Source organism: Chenopodium album, chromosome 11 (assembly GCF_948465745.1).
Source record: "Chenopodium album chromosome 11, dcCheAlbu1.1, whole genome shotgun sequence".
Lineage (NCBI taxonomy): Eukaryota > Viridiplantae > Streptophyta > Magnoliopsida > Caryophyllales > Amaranthaceae > Chenopodium > Chenopodium album.
This window is the reverse complement of record NC_137844.1, coordinates 59,617,473-59,634,214: the sequence shown is the minus strand read 5'-3', so window position 1 is coordinate 59,634,214 and position 16,742 is coordinate 59,617,473. Positions and strand designations below refer to the sequence as shown.

At 35.2% G+C, this 16,742-nt stretch overlaps 1 protein-coding gene across 1 annotated transcript; it reads right to left on the bottom strand.

Moving 5' to 3' along the window:
• Positions 1-9,391: 9,391 nt before the first annotated feature.
• LOC145569490 (NAC domain-containing protein 7-like) lies at positions 9,392-15,953 on the bottom strand. Its single transcript, XM_081628830.1, has 4 exons — positions 15,379-15,953; positions 11,287-11,465; positions 10,785-11,056; positions 9,392-10,501 (listed from the first exon to the last, which is right to left on the bottom strand). The coding sequence occupies exons 2-4, from the start codon at positions 11,441-11,443 to the stop codon at positions 9,824-9,826; spliced, it is 1,107 nt and encodes a 368-aa protein (XP_081484956.1). The 5' UTR covers positions 11,444-11,465; positions 15,379-15,953; the 3' UTR covers positions 9,392-9,823.
• Positions 15,954-16,742: the final 789 nt, after the last annotated feature.

Genomic DNA, 16,742 nt, shown 5'->3' with positions numbered 1-16,742 from the left:
GGGCCAGCAGGTCTGTCCATCGGCAGAGTAAGGTTGCTCAGAAGTCGGTAACCGAGATTCCCACCTTGCGCTGGGTCATCGGTAATCATAGATTCATTCCGGCCGACATCCATATCAGGTTGCCAACGGTCTCCGGAATGGCCAGCAGGGATCGCGAACCCCTTCAACACTTCATCTGGAAATCTTCCAGAGACTCGTTCAATCCATTGATTGGACCGATAAGTCAGGGCCGGAATGCTGGAGTCTGACCCAACCGTAGTAGGAGCAATTGTGGTGGTCGCCTGAGGTTGACGAGGGGATTCGGCAGAAGTGAGATCTTCGATCTCAACACCCTGAATAACCTTCTTCACAATAGCCTCAGGGCTCTTAGCTTTGTTGGTGGGTGGAGTCTTCTCGGACTCCGATTGGTCCTTCTTCTTCCCACCACGCCCTTCAGGTTGTCTAGGGCTGGAGATCACAATTCCACCTCGCCGATTGGCCAGAGATGTCGTCTTCCTCCTCTTGGCGCTGTCATCAGCCATGATCTCAGCTCTTCTCTTGGCACTGATAGTTGGAGCGCGGCCGCAAACGGTAGCAAGAGTGTCATAGGGGCTTGAAGCTTTAGGGCAACGTCTGACAACTCTTTTCCCGTCGGAAGATAAGCCGAGTTGCTTATTGTCCAACTTGTCAATACCTGAGAATAAGGAATGTAAGTACAATCAATTAGATACAGATAAAAAAAAAAGAGAAAGAAAAAGAAGGAAGAGAAATTCAATAAAATAAACAGTACCATAACTGTCAGTCCAACAGAGACCGACACGAGATAACGGCGCGTTGCCCAGAATGTAACTCACATTCGGCACCCACACCTTAGGAACTATACGAACCTTGCCGTCACCTTCATCAAATTCTGAGACGTCAAAATGATTGACGGCTCTCTCTTCGTGCTTACCAAGATCCCTCTCGGGGATTGAATCAAAACGGGGATGAGGCTGGTAAAAGGTTCTTCTTAGAGGAAATTCCTCAGGAACCGACATGAAAAAGAACCTCATTTGCCAGCCCTTACAACTTGTCAATTTGGGGTGGACGGTATATTTGCGAGGTTGGGTGTACAAGGACCACCACCCATCTGACTGACCATCTCTCTTCAAAGTAATCAGTCGTCTAAAAACGTTAAGGGTTAGGGGATAGTTTCGATATAGCATGACCCAGACGGTGGCAATAACGGCCCGTATGGTAGGAGGAGTAACCTGAACTAAACAGACATTCCAGGCTTTTAAGATTTTTGCCACAAAGGGGTGTAGGGAAAGCGAAGGCCGAAGTCTAGATGCTTCATATAAACGGCCACGGAGCCTGCTGGACAATCTAATACCGAGGCTCCAGAAGGGGGAACTGACAGCTCATACCCGTCAGGTAAGTTGAAGAATTTCTTAGCACGGCGGCAGTAATCTTTTTCAATTGCCGTTTTCCTAAAATCATCACTTATTTTCGCCTTGGCCACTTTTCCATCTCTGGCAAGGGTAGTAGGTTGTCGGAATTCAGCTCCGTCAGTCTCGGAGTTATAGCCCTCGTCCAGATTCTCTTCCTGGATAACCTCTGCCGTCAAGTCAACAATGTCATCCCTACTCTCATTGTTGATACTGTCTTCTTGAGTTTCGTCATCTCCTAAAACCGAGTTGACGGCTGAATCATGAACTGGGGATGACGGACCCTCCTGAGGGTTCGCAGGGATATCAGCCACTGGTTCTTCTTCCGAAGAACTTACAACCTGACCTTGCCCAGGTCTTTTGCTGGATTCTGCTGCCTTAGCGGCCTCAGCCGCCTTAGCTTCTTTAGCGGCCTCAGCAGCTTCACGGGCAGCAGCACGAGGCTGATAACTGGTTCTCTGTACCCTTGGCATGGTGTTTATACCTATATTGCCAACGTTAGTGCCGTATTGATTAAAATAGCGTTTCCCAGCAAAGCTGCGTAAGTGATAACGAACACTAACAGGCTCAACGTTAAGAATTTCGGTATCGGCAGGGATATCAGGGTTAGTAGGGTGGAAAGCACTTTCACGGTGAGCAATAGTCTTATGTATCATAAAAGCGCGTTTCTCTTCTTCAGAAGATAACGTCTCAAATGGGTAATCAATATTATCAGAAAGGGAAGATGAATTACCCTGGTTACTGCCAGTTTCTTTGCCTAGGGATTGCCTAATTAAACGACGTCTAGCAGTACTAAGGTTAGGGAAATTCTCTTCGACACTATCTTCAGACATTTAATTCAAAAATGAGAAAATAAAACAAACATGCAAAATCAAGGGGTTAAGGAACAACAATACCTTCGACAAAAGTCGCTGATACGATGAACTTAAACTGAGAAGTGACGAAGAAGAAAAGCACGCCGAATATACTAGGAAGCGTAGACCGAAATCGGGAAGAGTCAGAAAAGTAAACTCTTTCTTGAAGAACAACTGAGACGGAGGAAAAGCTTTGGAAAGATGAAAAGTGAAATGAAAAATGGTGGAATTTTTGATCTAAAAGGAAAAACTGAAGAGTCAGTTGAGGTGAAAGGCGGTTCAGAAATCCAACGGCCCTAAATCGACAATCAATTTCAAAAAATGACGGTAGGATTTACGACATGTGTATTAATTTTCCCGCTTTTTAAAAAAAAACGGTTACGCTTCCATATTGTAATACGTGGACCTTGTCTGCTATCGACATACAAGGTCACTTGGGGGGAAAAACGGGGTTTTTCGCTCCCACATATTTCATAACAAGTAGACCTTGTCTGCTATCGGCATACAAGGTCACTTGGGGGGAAAAACGAGGTTTTTCGCTCCCACATATTTCATAACAAGTAGACCTTGTCTGCTATCGACATACAAGGTCACTTGGGGGGGAAAACGGGGTTTTTCGCTCCCACATATTTCATAACAAGTAGACCTTGTCTGCTATCGGCATACAAGGTCACTTGGGGGGGAAAAACGGGGTTTTTCGCTCCCACATATTTTATAACAAGTAGACCTTGTCTGCTATCGGCATACAAGGTCACTTGGGGGGGAAAAACGGGGTTTTTCGCTCCCACATATTTTATAACAAGTAGACCTTGTCTGCTATCGGCATACAAGGTCACTTGGGGGGGAAAAACGGGGTTTTTTGCTCCCACATATTTCATAACAAGTAGACCTTGTCTGCTATCGGCATACAAGGTCACTTGGGGGGGAAAACGGGGTTTTTTGCTCCCACATATTTCATAACAAGTAGACCTTGTCTGCTACCGGCATACAAGGTCACTTGGGGGGGAAAGAACGGTTAAAAGCCAATAATAATAATGCAAATGGATACAGTACAGGACAATAGTACAAAGATTGTCTTCTTACAAAAATAAAATAATAAAATAGTAATAAAAGTAATAAATAAGAATAAATCTTCTCAGCAAAAGAATATAGAGCTTAAAAGAATATAGAAGCAAATCTTCTCAGCAAAAGATGTGAGTCTCTGAGATATTCTCAGGCTTCGTCTGATAATGTGTCTGAGTATAAGTCAAGCGGGTATAACAAACTGCGGCAACGGCAAGGTCAATAATAAAGTTTTGTTAACGTACAGTGCGTGACAGAATACAATTAATGTTGTCACATGAAATTTCCAACATAAGGTGAAATTTGAGGAATGAGAAGTGGAACCCAAAGTTTGTCTAGTTAGGTTAAGTTGTTGCCTACGTTAACTGAGAACGATGACGCTTGATCATGCGTCCTCACTTGGGGGGCTAACTATATGGGATGATATCTGGGTGTGACCGATATCTTGTGAAAGCACGTGACCAAACCCTGAACAATTGTGAGAGGATGCCGATATGTCTCAGAAGGAAGACATGTCGGCTTGTCGGAATTCAGCACGTGGCAGCAGAAGCTCGACACTTGGCACAGAAGGTACTGCATGGATGAGAGCCACCTGTCAAGGTAGGTCATTATAAATAGTAGGTAAGACCTCATTAATGGGGGCATTAATTACATATTCTCTCTTTCTCTCTCTACCTTCTCTCTCTTACTTATCTATCTCTCTTTCTCTCTCTACCTTCTCTCTCTTACTTATCTATCTCTCTTAAGCACTTTCTGACTTTGTCATCGGAGTGGTTATCCCCGGTCTACCCCGGGGTTAGCTAACTTCTTCTCATTGTGTAGGTTCTCAGCTTGCCGATAGGAGTATCAGAATCTCAGGTCCGAATTCTTGGGAAAGTCAGGTTCAGACGGAAACAGAAAGTGTTTGAGAGAAGTAATTTTTTGTGTATTTAGAATAATGAAATAAATGATTACAGCTGAGTATTTATACAAGGAAGTAAATAGCATTAATTACTTCAACTAATTGGTTATAACAAACTGATGAGCTGGCACAGTTTGTTATAACAGAATTTCTTTACTCTGCTGACGTGGCCTGCTTCTCTTCTAGACTGTTCTCAACAATACTTGTATTTGTAACAATTGAGCCACCCAAATCATACTTGTATTTCTAGACGTAGAATTGAAAGACGCCAACATGAATGCTATTAAATTGAAACTTTATAATGTCTACTAATGAGTTGTCCTACATTTGAGAAATGTACAAAAACTACCTTACAGGCTTAAGAGTTAAATCTTTCTATTAAATTGTATTAATTGAATTTTTTTTGCAATACTAAGGGAGCGTTTGTTAGACTACTTGTAATCAATCTCTGTTATATAAGCCAAAGGCTTATTTAGGTCTTTTGAGAGTGTGAGGTTGAGTCAAATTAGGTGAGAATAGATTAGTTGTTAACTTATTTAAAATGTTAATCCGTTGTTGTACACTTTAACTTGTAAAACTTGATGACAAAGTCAAGTAAAGAAACAAAAAGTGGGGAAAAATGTCGGGGTTAATGACTGCGCCTCAAGCATAAACTGTAGTAAATGTGTCCTGTTAGTCTATCAACTTACTATTTATTTCTATAATATCTTCAAAGTAATTTTTTTTTTTTTTTTAATTTAAATAATGTCCGACATTATTTGATCACTCACTCTCAGGCAAATCATGACGGCCTGATATGTTACATCCCATCTTCAATTATAATGTTTCCATTTATAATTCTTCATACATAAAATCATTTGGTATTTCACTTAGCTTGTTTTTTTCGTACATCAATTTGTTATCAACATACGAAGTACGAATGAATGTATATACTTCGTACTTCTTTGACAGTTGAAACTTAAGAGGTTGTATCTATATTCTAAGACGGATCGAAAAATGTGCATACCATAATCATTTGTATCAGCTAGTATTATTTCTGTCTAATTAGTTTGTTGTGTGTATATGAGTTTAAAAGTATAATTTCATAGACATTTGATTACTCTATTATTTTATCATGCTGATGAAATATGTAAGAAAAATTCATTTTTAAACAATCAACTTTAGTAATTAAACAAGTCACTCCTCAACAATATAACGTATGACAAATTACCGCAATAAAATCAACTTTAGTTAGTGTGCCGTATTCATATAAGCCTGTCCCTAAACAATTGAAGTCTTCAATTTTATTATTAATCCTTCAATGAAGTGTTCAATTATAAAAGTGTATGATTTACTCTTTAGTCTTTACTACAGATACTATGTAATACTATCTATATCAAAAAAGAGTATGTATGTGATTCTTTGGGACTTTACTAAGTGCCAAGTGGATAAAATCGAATTGTATAAAATAGGACGGACCCATGTAATTAGAAAGCTTTGAAGGACATAAAAATGAAGATGTTTCAGGCATTCACATGGAGGTGCTGCTACACATGAGAAAAATCAAATGATATTATCTTTCTTAGTCTGCAAACAATTGCATTCTAAATTAAAACTTGAAGTAACTCCTAATTAATCTTTTACACTCATTTTTTTTTTAACATAATGAGGCTCCTTAACTTTCTAACCCCGTTATAATATACAAGTAATATATATGGCCTCCTATAGCTATAGCATACTTATTAGTGTGTTTAGGTTAATACTTTTCTTTTTTTATGACCATTTGATTTGGGGGTCCTAATAGTTTCCAGTGTAATAATTATGTTCTTTTCATGATACATATTTATCCACTTAACTAACTATTTTTATTTTTAGCTGTTAAATTTGAATGAAATAAATTCTTGAAGTAATCCCAAAAAAAAATTATAAATTAGGCAATTAGCTCTATTGGTGGTTATCAAGGATTTTGCTAGCTAGTTGTTATGGATAATAAATTATTAAGGCCGGATTTTTTTTCTATTAGGTTTACTATTTTCTAATAAATAATATACTACAAATTCTTTTACAATTTTTTTTAAAATTAAACTATCCGATCTCTCAACTCTCCTTGATTTTATCTGCTGGAGTTATATTGACCTTTTGATTTGCTAAAGTGGTACGAAGGTTATGACAACTCTGAGATATCGACTGAGACAACAACCGAGTGTATGTAATTTAACACCCGTTCATATTATCATATATTCTATCCTTCATAGTGCTCATGTGCAAAGACGTAAGGTGGAGAATTTAATTCAGAGAGTATACACATGCATGTAGGATGGACCGATGGATACACACTAGAAAGGTGATGGTATTTTATTATATGCATAGTACATAGTCTATTGGTGACTTGATCATGCCCTTGTTTTTTGCTTTTCCAAATTAATATATCTCACTCCTGTATGCGTGAAACGAAAGGACATAAAATATAGCTAGCTTACTTTCTTTCTTTTCCTTATTCCACAAGTGAGTGTAAAACAAGGGAAAACCCAAAAAATAGCGAAATTGGAACTCAGCTTTGATGGAAATAGCCTAGCAATCAAGCATGCTTGTCAAACTTAGCCATTATGTTTTAAAGATCAAGTTTTAGGTTACAACATCTTATACTAATTTATTGCTAAACATTAAAATGCTACTTGAAAAAATACTCTAGATCGACGTTTATATTTTATGTTCTTGTTTTAATTGTACACATTTGTCAATATACATCATTGACTATTTAAATCTCTATTAATAGAAATTATATATGATGCTTTTCTAAAATTCACTGTGAAATATCAAACAAGACTTCACATGACTACATTGGTTCTTACATATTGTGAATAATTTAGAAATTCTCCCAAAAGTAACGCCCTTACATGCATGAAAACAATCGACTCTAATTAAAACTACTCCGTAACATACTTGGTTATTGTGAAACCACCTCATACAAAATTTTGCCAAAATACAATATTATCCAAAGCTATAAAATAAATATAAATTTAAGAGTTGGAATACTTTATTGCCTAATTAATTAACCACAATGTCTCTGATTTGAGCACGCTCAATGATTGTGTCAAACAGCCAAAATGAGATCGTAGCACTTACATTTAAATTAAACTTTTTTAGTATTAATTTGTCTCACATTGCTTTAAAGCAATTGATTGATTCAGATGCTTGACTTCAACCTAAGTAAGAGGATCCTACTGGGTCTTCTTCTAATAAAGGATAAACAATCATTGTGTTAGCTCATACTATAATCTAATTTTGGCCCACTTTTTTTTTTTTTTCCACAATATTTTCTAGCCATTTATATAAAGTTTGCGGTCCATTAAGAATTTTGGGTCACACATTAAATGCATTTGCATGAATCTATACAGCATGCAATGGTGTATATTTTTATTTTTTCCCAAGTGCCAATGAAATAAAAATATTTAATAGAGTTTGCTAGAGCCTAAAACTTGTGCATATACATGTATATATTTTGTTTTCTAGGAGAAATGAAGCTTAATATTACGAGGACGAAGAGCGAAGATTGTTTCATCGTTCAAGAATCATAACTTCACTCAGGTATGTCGTCGCTCTTCGATCGAACAGTAAAAGAAGATATATGGAGCTTCAGCTTCTTTTTCTTGAATGTATAGTGTACATTAGTTTTTGTACAAACATTATTCCCAAGTATGTATGCCGTTTATAATTTATTTCGATGCCCAAAAAAAACATGTATATATGCTGCACGTTTTAATGTTGTTGTCAAATTAGTCTTTTTTTTTTTTTTTTTTTTGCATTATTCTGCTATAGCTATAATGCTATATCCTATCGTCTTCTTCATTTGGATCAGTAGTACTTGAAGCATGCTAGCTATGGTATGCATTCTTATAGACAATTATGTTGCGCGATAAGACAAACTTTTCTGTAGACCGAGAACCAAATAATGTTGTTGACAACTTGGAAGTAGTCACATTACATACATGTATTATGTATATGTATAGTTGATAGATAATAATAATAATAATAATAATAATAATAATAATAATAATAATAATAATAATAATAATAATAATAAAACATATTCTTAGACCTCAACCATCAGTTTTAGTTTTTGGTTAAATTGGTCCTTTAATAACGGTACAATTTCCAAAGGTTTTATGTTTTTGAAGGACTTGAATGCATGTTGAAATCCAAGCTTCTAGCTTTGATGGGGGTATCAGCTAACCATTAATTAGCGTATGCTTTGAAATATATATATTGCCGAAAACTCAAGAAAATAGAAACCTTTAGCACACCTAATATACTTACTAAAATAATGGCTAGCTATCTGTTGTAGCGAACACATACGTACGTGCACCTAGTGTTCTACTAGATAAGTGCGTGCGAAACCTATACACTTCATTTTAACATATGTATATATATGATCTCAACTAGTGTCGTAATTTAACCAACATATTATTCTTTGGATCTATAGTTTTATATATATATTCGAAACTAGCTAGATACATTAAAGGTGAACATGATGATATAGTACCACATTACATATAACTATATAATTTAAGTCATATATGAAGTATATGAGATTTAGGTAAAAAAACAAAAAAAAAAAGCTAGTATCATATGATTTATGTTTAAAAACTACAGAGTACGAAGGAAAATGGTGCAACTCTAAGAGGCTACAATTAAGCTCATAGGTTTTTTAAATTTTAAATCATAATCATTACATTATAGTTCACAACCTTAGCTTTTTAATACACCGTAGGGAATGTTGACATTCCATATTTATGATTTATTCCTAGATTTCATTGAAATCTTTAACAACACAGGCGTTAAATTTACCTGTTCTCTTTATTCAGGCAATTATTTACTTCTAAATTTATAAATCAACTGCAAAGAGGCAATTTTAAATGACAATTTACTAAAGTTAATTAGACAGGTGACATATATAAACCAAACGAAATGATATAAGTACACCAACCAATTTGTCTTTGAACATCAATATGAGTACAAGTTTGTGTCCCTTGAAACTAAGGCCTTCACTTATGTCTAAAATTAATATATTGACCATTCACTTAAAACTCATAATATATATATGTATGTATGATGCAACCTAATTATAAAAAAAAAAAGGGATTACAACAAAATCAACACCAAGTATTAGTAGATCAGTTTATATAGAATGGAATACAAGGACTAAGAAACAAGGAATTTGATAAAACACTACCTTAGTAAAACATAATAATTCATTTCAAATGTAGGTTAATTAAGTTTGAATAAGAATAAGTACAATCAGATATTCGTTCGTTTTGAATATGAATCCCAATAATACTTGGAAACCTTTCAATCTTCTAAACACAGATGCTATCATCATCCAATAATAATAGGCACCGCATTTCTAAGTTCACTTTGAGGATCGACCAACCCTAAGGTTGATCTCACAAATCCAATACCCTACTAATAATATTGCATTACCATGTTTATTATGTACAAGGAAACTTATCCAAGATTTCTCTTGTATGTAGTAATTGTATTCCCCTATATAATCAGTATGTATATGTATAATAAGATCAGGTTAATTAATTAGAATATAATATGGTAAATGTCGTCTTTGTTCAATTCCACATATCAATTTGGCAGCTCGAATTTGACGTTGAAGCATATTGATCTGATGAGGCCCCTAAATGACCTTGCTTATTTGAGTTAGGGCTTATCACCATGTTCATGTGCTCGGACACAGGAAATATAGGGACATTTGAGTAATTTATCTCCTTATTCGCGGTAGAAGGACCGTGTTGTTCATCTTGGCTAAGTTGAGAAGCAACAAACTTATCAAGCACCCTCCAATCCGTAACTTGATCCTCAAGTACTTGTTCCGACCCACATACATTGCCATACATCGAATCAAATTGTTGTGAATGGATCATTTGGTCTTGAACAAGCAATGACGATGATAAATTCGTGTTTGTTCCATAGGGTGGCATTGAGTTACAAGTTTGCATACTAGCTTGGGGCATTTTAGGGCTTTCTAATTGAGGTAATTGAAGAAAAGGGTCATGGTGAGAAATATTGTAGGGTGCTATTTCAAGCTCTTGTTTGCAAGGGTACATGTTGTGGTGGCGTTGGTGGAAATTAGGTGTATGGTAATTATTGGGATGCTGAGGAATCCTTCTAGGAGAGTCCATATCTGGCATAAAGGAGAGTTGATCGTCGTACCAACACGGCGAGTCATCTAGCTTTCGAACGGTTGCCATTCTCTTCTTAAACACCCTGCATACTACCCATCCTTCCTCCTGATAAAAGTAGTGCACAATTATATATATTAGCCAACAAAGTGCATACTTCAAAATTATTTCTTCTACTATGTACATAATTCTAGATCTTAATCTTATTTTTATATCACTAATATGATTGAATTCGTTCATTTTTCTTTATGCATGCAGTATTATACGAATCCTTCCTTTCAAAAATAATAGGTCGTGTATAGTCTATGACTATATATGTTACCCAATTTAATTTGTGTAAATGTCGTGTAACAAGGTTTTTTTTTTATTATAGTTTACGTATTAAACTTACCTGAGGAGTTCCATTTTCATTAGTTTCAAGACGGTATTCATGCATGATCCAATCAGACTTCTGTCCATTGGGAGCTCGACCTTTATAGAAAACCAAAGTCTTTCTCATGCCAATCAAATTATGCTTAGAGTAAATAGCTTTGTCCCTTCCAGTTGCTTTCCAGAATCCGGCTTTGGTAGCTCGATTAGTCCTGGTTCCTGTTGGATATTTCTTGTCTTTATGGCTGAAGAAGTACCATTCATGCTGCTCTTCACTACTTATTTTGCATAATTCTGTTCAATTTTAAGTCCAAAATTAAAAAAATAAAATAAAAATGTACGTCGTTAAATTAGTAGAGTATGGTTATATGATTACATCGAGTATACTACTTTGGTGCATCTCATACGTACGTAACTTTATATTGTTCAATGAATTGTGATTATTTTTGCTCTATTAGAGTTGGATAGAATTAAAAGAAATAATTTGTATGTATACTTGCAAAAACGAAAAAGATTATAAGTACCTTGAAGATCCCAAGGTTCAATTTTGTAAAGATCAACATCTTTAATGATATCACACATCTTTCTTGCAGCTACTTTCTCACGGAGGTAGTAATCCACAAGTTCTTCATCAGTTGGATGGAATCTAAAGCCCGGAGGAACGTGCGACAATGTATTCATTTTATCCAGCTAGGGCAAGGACCTGCATGTTATTTCCAAATAAAGGAGATTTAGCAATTTAATCCTACATTAGCTTTGTCAAATCATGTTAATTCTAGTTTGTCGTCCCAATTTATGATTAGATTGTCATGCATACATTCAAGTTAAGGTTAGCAACTAACATGCATTGCCATATGAATAAGCAATTATTGTGAAGTTTTATATTAATAATGCATCATATAGTCTTAAAGCATAACCGGACATAGTTACAAATTCACTCTAAAATGACTTAATTAGATGTATATGAACTACCCTATTGCAAGACCAATTTTTCTATGTACCATTTCATAAATATTAGATGTACTAAATATGATATGATATATGGTATTGAACGGACTATTGACTTTTTGATAAAATTAATTTGCCCTACACATCCAATAAAGGATTGATAATCACGTTTCGTACTGTTTTGACATGTGTATTTGTACTAATTCCTTACTAGATAAATTTTTATACAAATATTGCTACTGCTAGATCATATAGCTAGCCCTTTATACAGAAAATGAAGCCACTAAATGAAGCTTAAATAAAGGGGTTTAAATAAGTAATTAAGCCTAGCATTAGGTTGCATAATTCTGTCATAAGATGTGGAAGCAATTCGTGAGACTCAAGTAGTTGGCAGCCACCAATTGCACTAACACTTACAGAGGACCAAACGCATGCCAAACTAAAGCCAAAAAAAAAAAAAAAAAAAGAAAAAAAAAATAGGAAAAAGAAACTTATGAGAGTCAACCTCTTTTTATCTGGTCAAACAATTACTGTGGCAGACAAGATGATGTTGGTGAAACAAATGCAATTATTTTAACGCGCTCACCAATCACTAGTTTGTTGAAACAATCAGACAAATAAATCTTTTTTATTGTGAATATGAACCCTTGATTTGCTTTATTGTACCATAATTTTCAACCATAAAGCTAATTAGTCTCAGTGATGACACCTCTTATGCAACACAACTGTATAAGCCCTTGCTTCACGCCTGAAAGTCAAAGAATTAGCCAATTGCTTTAGCCTTCTCCTATCTTCGATCTTAGTGGATAAAGTGACTGTAACTTAAATGAGATTTAATCTTTAATTTTTATTTTTTAATATTACTCTGCATACTACTGAAAAAAATTACTAAGCATCCATGGTTAATCTTGTACTTCGTATTATATAAATAGCAATATTTAGCTAAACTAGATTACTAGAAATTTTTGCTTGTAATCATCAGCTTTCACTAGTCACTACCTTAGACATCAGCATGCAAGCAATCAAATAGTAACCAATTTTAGTATGCATCAGAATGCCATGTGCAGATAATTGTTAGAGATAATCAACATAGTGAAACATTACTTAACCAAAAGAAGGGGGGGGGGGGGGGGGAATGGAACTATAATTCCTGCTAGAAGACACAAGAAACTTATAGTGATGGTATTTTTTTTGTGGGGGGGGGGGGGGGTGTGGAATAGACACGATTTACAATTAGGCCCGTATATTAGTATTTACATTTCAAAAATGAAGTTATTTTTTTTTTTTTTTTTTTGGAAAACTATATTCCAATAAGCAAAGGATACTGCATGCTTAAATTATTGGTGTGACCTTCACTCTTCAGTGCACTAAGCTACTAGAATATTGAAAATTTCCAAAACCTAAAAAATTAAACACCAATAGTATTTCATGGACCATATGTTTTTCCTTGAATCATAGATGATTTGAAGACGGTAAGTGAAGATTAGTTGATTATTGTTAGAGGACCAACTCAACCAAAAGCTTAAGCTGATACCTGGCGCGAATTAATTCCACTTTGAAGGAGGGGTGGATGAGATTTGAACCGGTGACCTCTATGTTACGTTGGCTTCGATACCATGTTAGAAGACCAACTCAACCAAAAACTTAAGCTGATGATTGAGACCCAGGAATATGTTTTATACTCTATCAATTATAATGTTCTTATAAATAAATTAAGTAGAGTAATGACCTTAAATAGCTTTGTAAGATATAGTTGTTCAAGCATAGGTAAGAGAGAAAAATTATGTTTCATGCTTTAGTATGGCTTGATTGTTGTCCTGCTTTCTGTATGTTTTGGTTTGGTACTTCGTATTATTGACTTCCCTAGATTGTCAAAATTAAATGATACATGTATCGAAAATTAAAGGAAGCATGCTGACACAGATCGAAGGAGTAGTATATCATTTTTTTTTTTTTTAGTTAGTTGGGGGGACCTAATTTAAAGGTATGTTCCATTATTTCTTTATGTATGTTTAGAGCATACACACAAGAGAAAGAGATAAAATTTGAGATGTTCTCTTGTTTAGGGGACATGTAGAAAGATATTTTCAACAAAATAATTAGGTAGTACTAACTTCAATCGGAGAAAGTCTTACATTTATCATATTTTTTTAATTTCATTCTTGCATGAGATGACCATTAACTAAGGTATCATCATCAAAATGAACTATATAGATAAAAAGAATATAAGATCGATTTTTACACATTATTTAGGCTAGAATTTTGGCGAAATGATCAAACAAATTACACAAAAAAACTTTGGCTTCCCATAGAGCTAAACTAAATAAATACAAAGATGTTGATTAAGATTAGATGATTCAATCATTCTAAGTAGTTTGATTTGCATGCATTTTATAAAAATGCATGTCAACATGATTAAGATTTGAAAGTATACCTAAAGCATCAAGATTACCCATGAAAAAAGATGAAAGAGTAAAGCAATGCAATCAAGATTCACACTTTTAAGTGGTTTTTCCATAGTTATCACTTTTGTAGACAAAGTAAAGCAGTATAAAACCAACGTCAATCACAAAAATTAAACCCCATACTATACTACTACATCTCAAACAGATTGAACAAACTAGATCCTTATAGCTTATAGGAAATGTGGAATTTCAAATACAAGTTAAAAAAGGGTTTTATTTATTTATTTATTTATTATTTTTTATTTTTAATGCTCAATGTATAGTATATCTCATTATTTCCATTCTCGGCCCATACCAAGTAATTAATAATAATGCATAAATTTCCATTTAAGGCATATTATGTGATTAGTTAAAAAGATAAATTCACATTCCCATTGAACCAGATAAAAATTACAAAAAGCTAAAAAAAAGGCATTGCAGCCACTCATGAAAGGAACTCAATACAAGAATGCATTTTCAAGTGTTCACCACCATCGTTTGTTGCTAAAATTTAATGATGGACATACTATTATAAGATATGAGTGATTAAGTTAATTAGAAATAATTTTCAAGGACTGTAAAAAAAATAGTCTCACATTTGCTCTTGCTTCTATATTTTCCTTCCCATACATGTATGATATACAGATAGATGGATAGATCGATCCAAGTTTGATTCAAACCTATAGGTGGACTAACGTACTAAGCGATTAACAAAAGAAAAGAAGTGATTCATCTTGCACCACCTATTTATATCCTCATATAAATTTTATCATCTCAAAGAAAATAATGGGACATTTAAGAAGAAGCCAAATAAAAACCCCTTCAGTTTCTTACTCAGAAGACTTCAAGTTTTCATATCATGCACCTTTGAATAAGTGGATCATACTACATACATGAATCAAATATCTTCAAAATAAAAGCCGGTTTTTAAGATCATTTGGTGTGTTTAAGAAAATAGAAATAAAGAAGTAGCAGCAGAGATCTCACAATTGATGATAGAAAATCTTGAAGCAAAAGCAATCACAACTATATATGGTAGAACAAGGGGGGAAAAAAAAAAGGAATCAAACCCAGATTATAATCGTGGTGATTATCAAAAATCTTTTATGTACTTCGTATGATATAAATATGATGCATACAGGTATATAATTAACAAACTAGCTTAATTAGATGATCTATCTAGCTTGATTAAGATGATTATATATATAGGACTAGAAACGTAACCTTTTGATATGATCAGCTTTTGCACTCCACTGTATGTCCTTGAGAAGAAGAATCAAACTTTATTCGTTCAACTGGGATACGATCAATCACACGATGTAGTAACTGAAAAACGACACTTATTTAGAAACGGAGGGTGTAAGTAAGAGTATGTATTGATCTTTTTAGCTTTTTCTTCCTCGGGAATCGAAGTGAGGAAAGTACTGAATCTTGAGCTCTATTGGTGATGAAGAGAGAGAAAGAGAGGAAGCGGGATCAGATCCCGAGGTAAGGATGGGATGGGTAGGGAAAAGAATGAAGAGAAAGAAAGAAGAAGTGAGAAAAAGGAAGAAGGAGGAGGGTTAAATAAGAAGCAAAGGAGTTTTAAAAAAACATATATTATGATAAAAAAAAAAATGAAAAAAGCCCTAATAATAAAAACAAGGGCAGGCCAATCCCTAGGCGAAAGCTAATGTAGTCTCATTATCATTGTCATTGTACTAGCTTAGGTTATTTATATATGTATGATGTATTTGTTTCTCTCTCTTCCTTATCTTAGGATTGATTGCTGCGAAAGCTTTCGCCGCGAAAAATGGGGGATTGTGGAGGCAATGAGAAAGATATGGAGGGTGGGATGGTATGGTATGATTAAGCTTATAAGCTTAGGGCTTATATCATGGAAACATCTCTATCTTTTCATTTCTTCCTCTTACCAGCTACTGATAATGACAATAATACTATTATTATTTATATATACAAGTAATTAATACAACAAATAATAATTAAAAAAAGTAATTTTGGAGGAGAATGAAAAACGTCAGCACAGCTAGAATGGAAGTGGAGAGCTTTAGCCTTGTCAAAGCCTCTTATTAAAATGGTTTGATTTACAGATTTGGAATTATGAGACTTTCAGTTGAGATTTTTTTTGGTGGTTTATTATTATTTAATTGGGATAGATAATAGATGGTGAGTTGAAGTAGAAAGACTGTTTTCCTAACAAAAGCTCCAAACCCACTGGCCCTTCTACAGTCCTTGTCCCATGCCTTAACTCCGCCAGTGGGTTTCCCGCTGCCAGTCCCAAGCCTGGATAAAGGAGGAGGGTTACGGTAGGCCAGTGACAGCCAGTATAAAACTTCGTCACATCCCATGACATGAGCCAAACAGATATTTTCGTGGGGGCGTTCCCTACTCAGCGACGCGCTGCACTTCCTAGACCCGGGTGTAGTGATAAGTATGCAAGGGTTGCTAGGTCGTCGCCCAGAAGCGACGCGCCACATTGCCCGAGTGTGGTGTCAAATGAGCAAGGGCGTGCCATTGGGGCGTTCCCTACTGAGCGACGCGCTGCACTTCCCAGACCCGGGTGCAGTGATAAGTATGTAAGGGTTGCT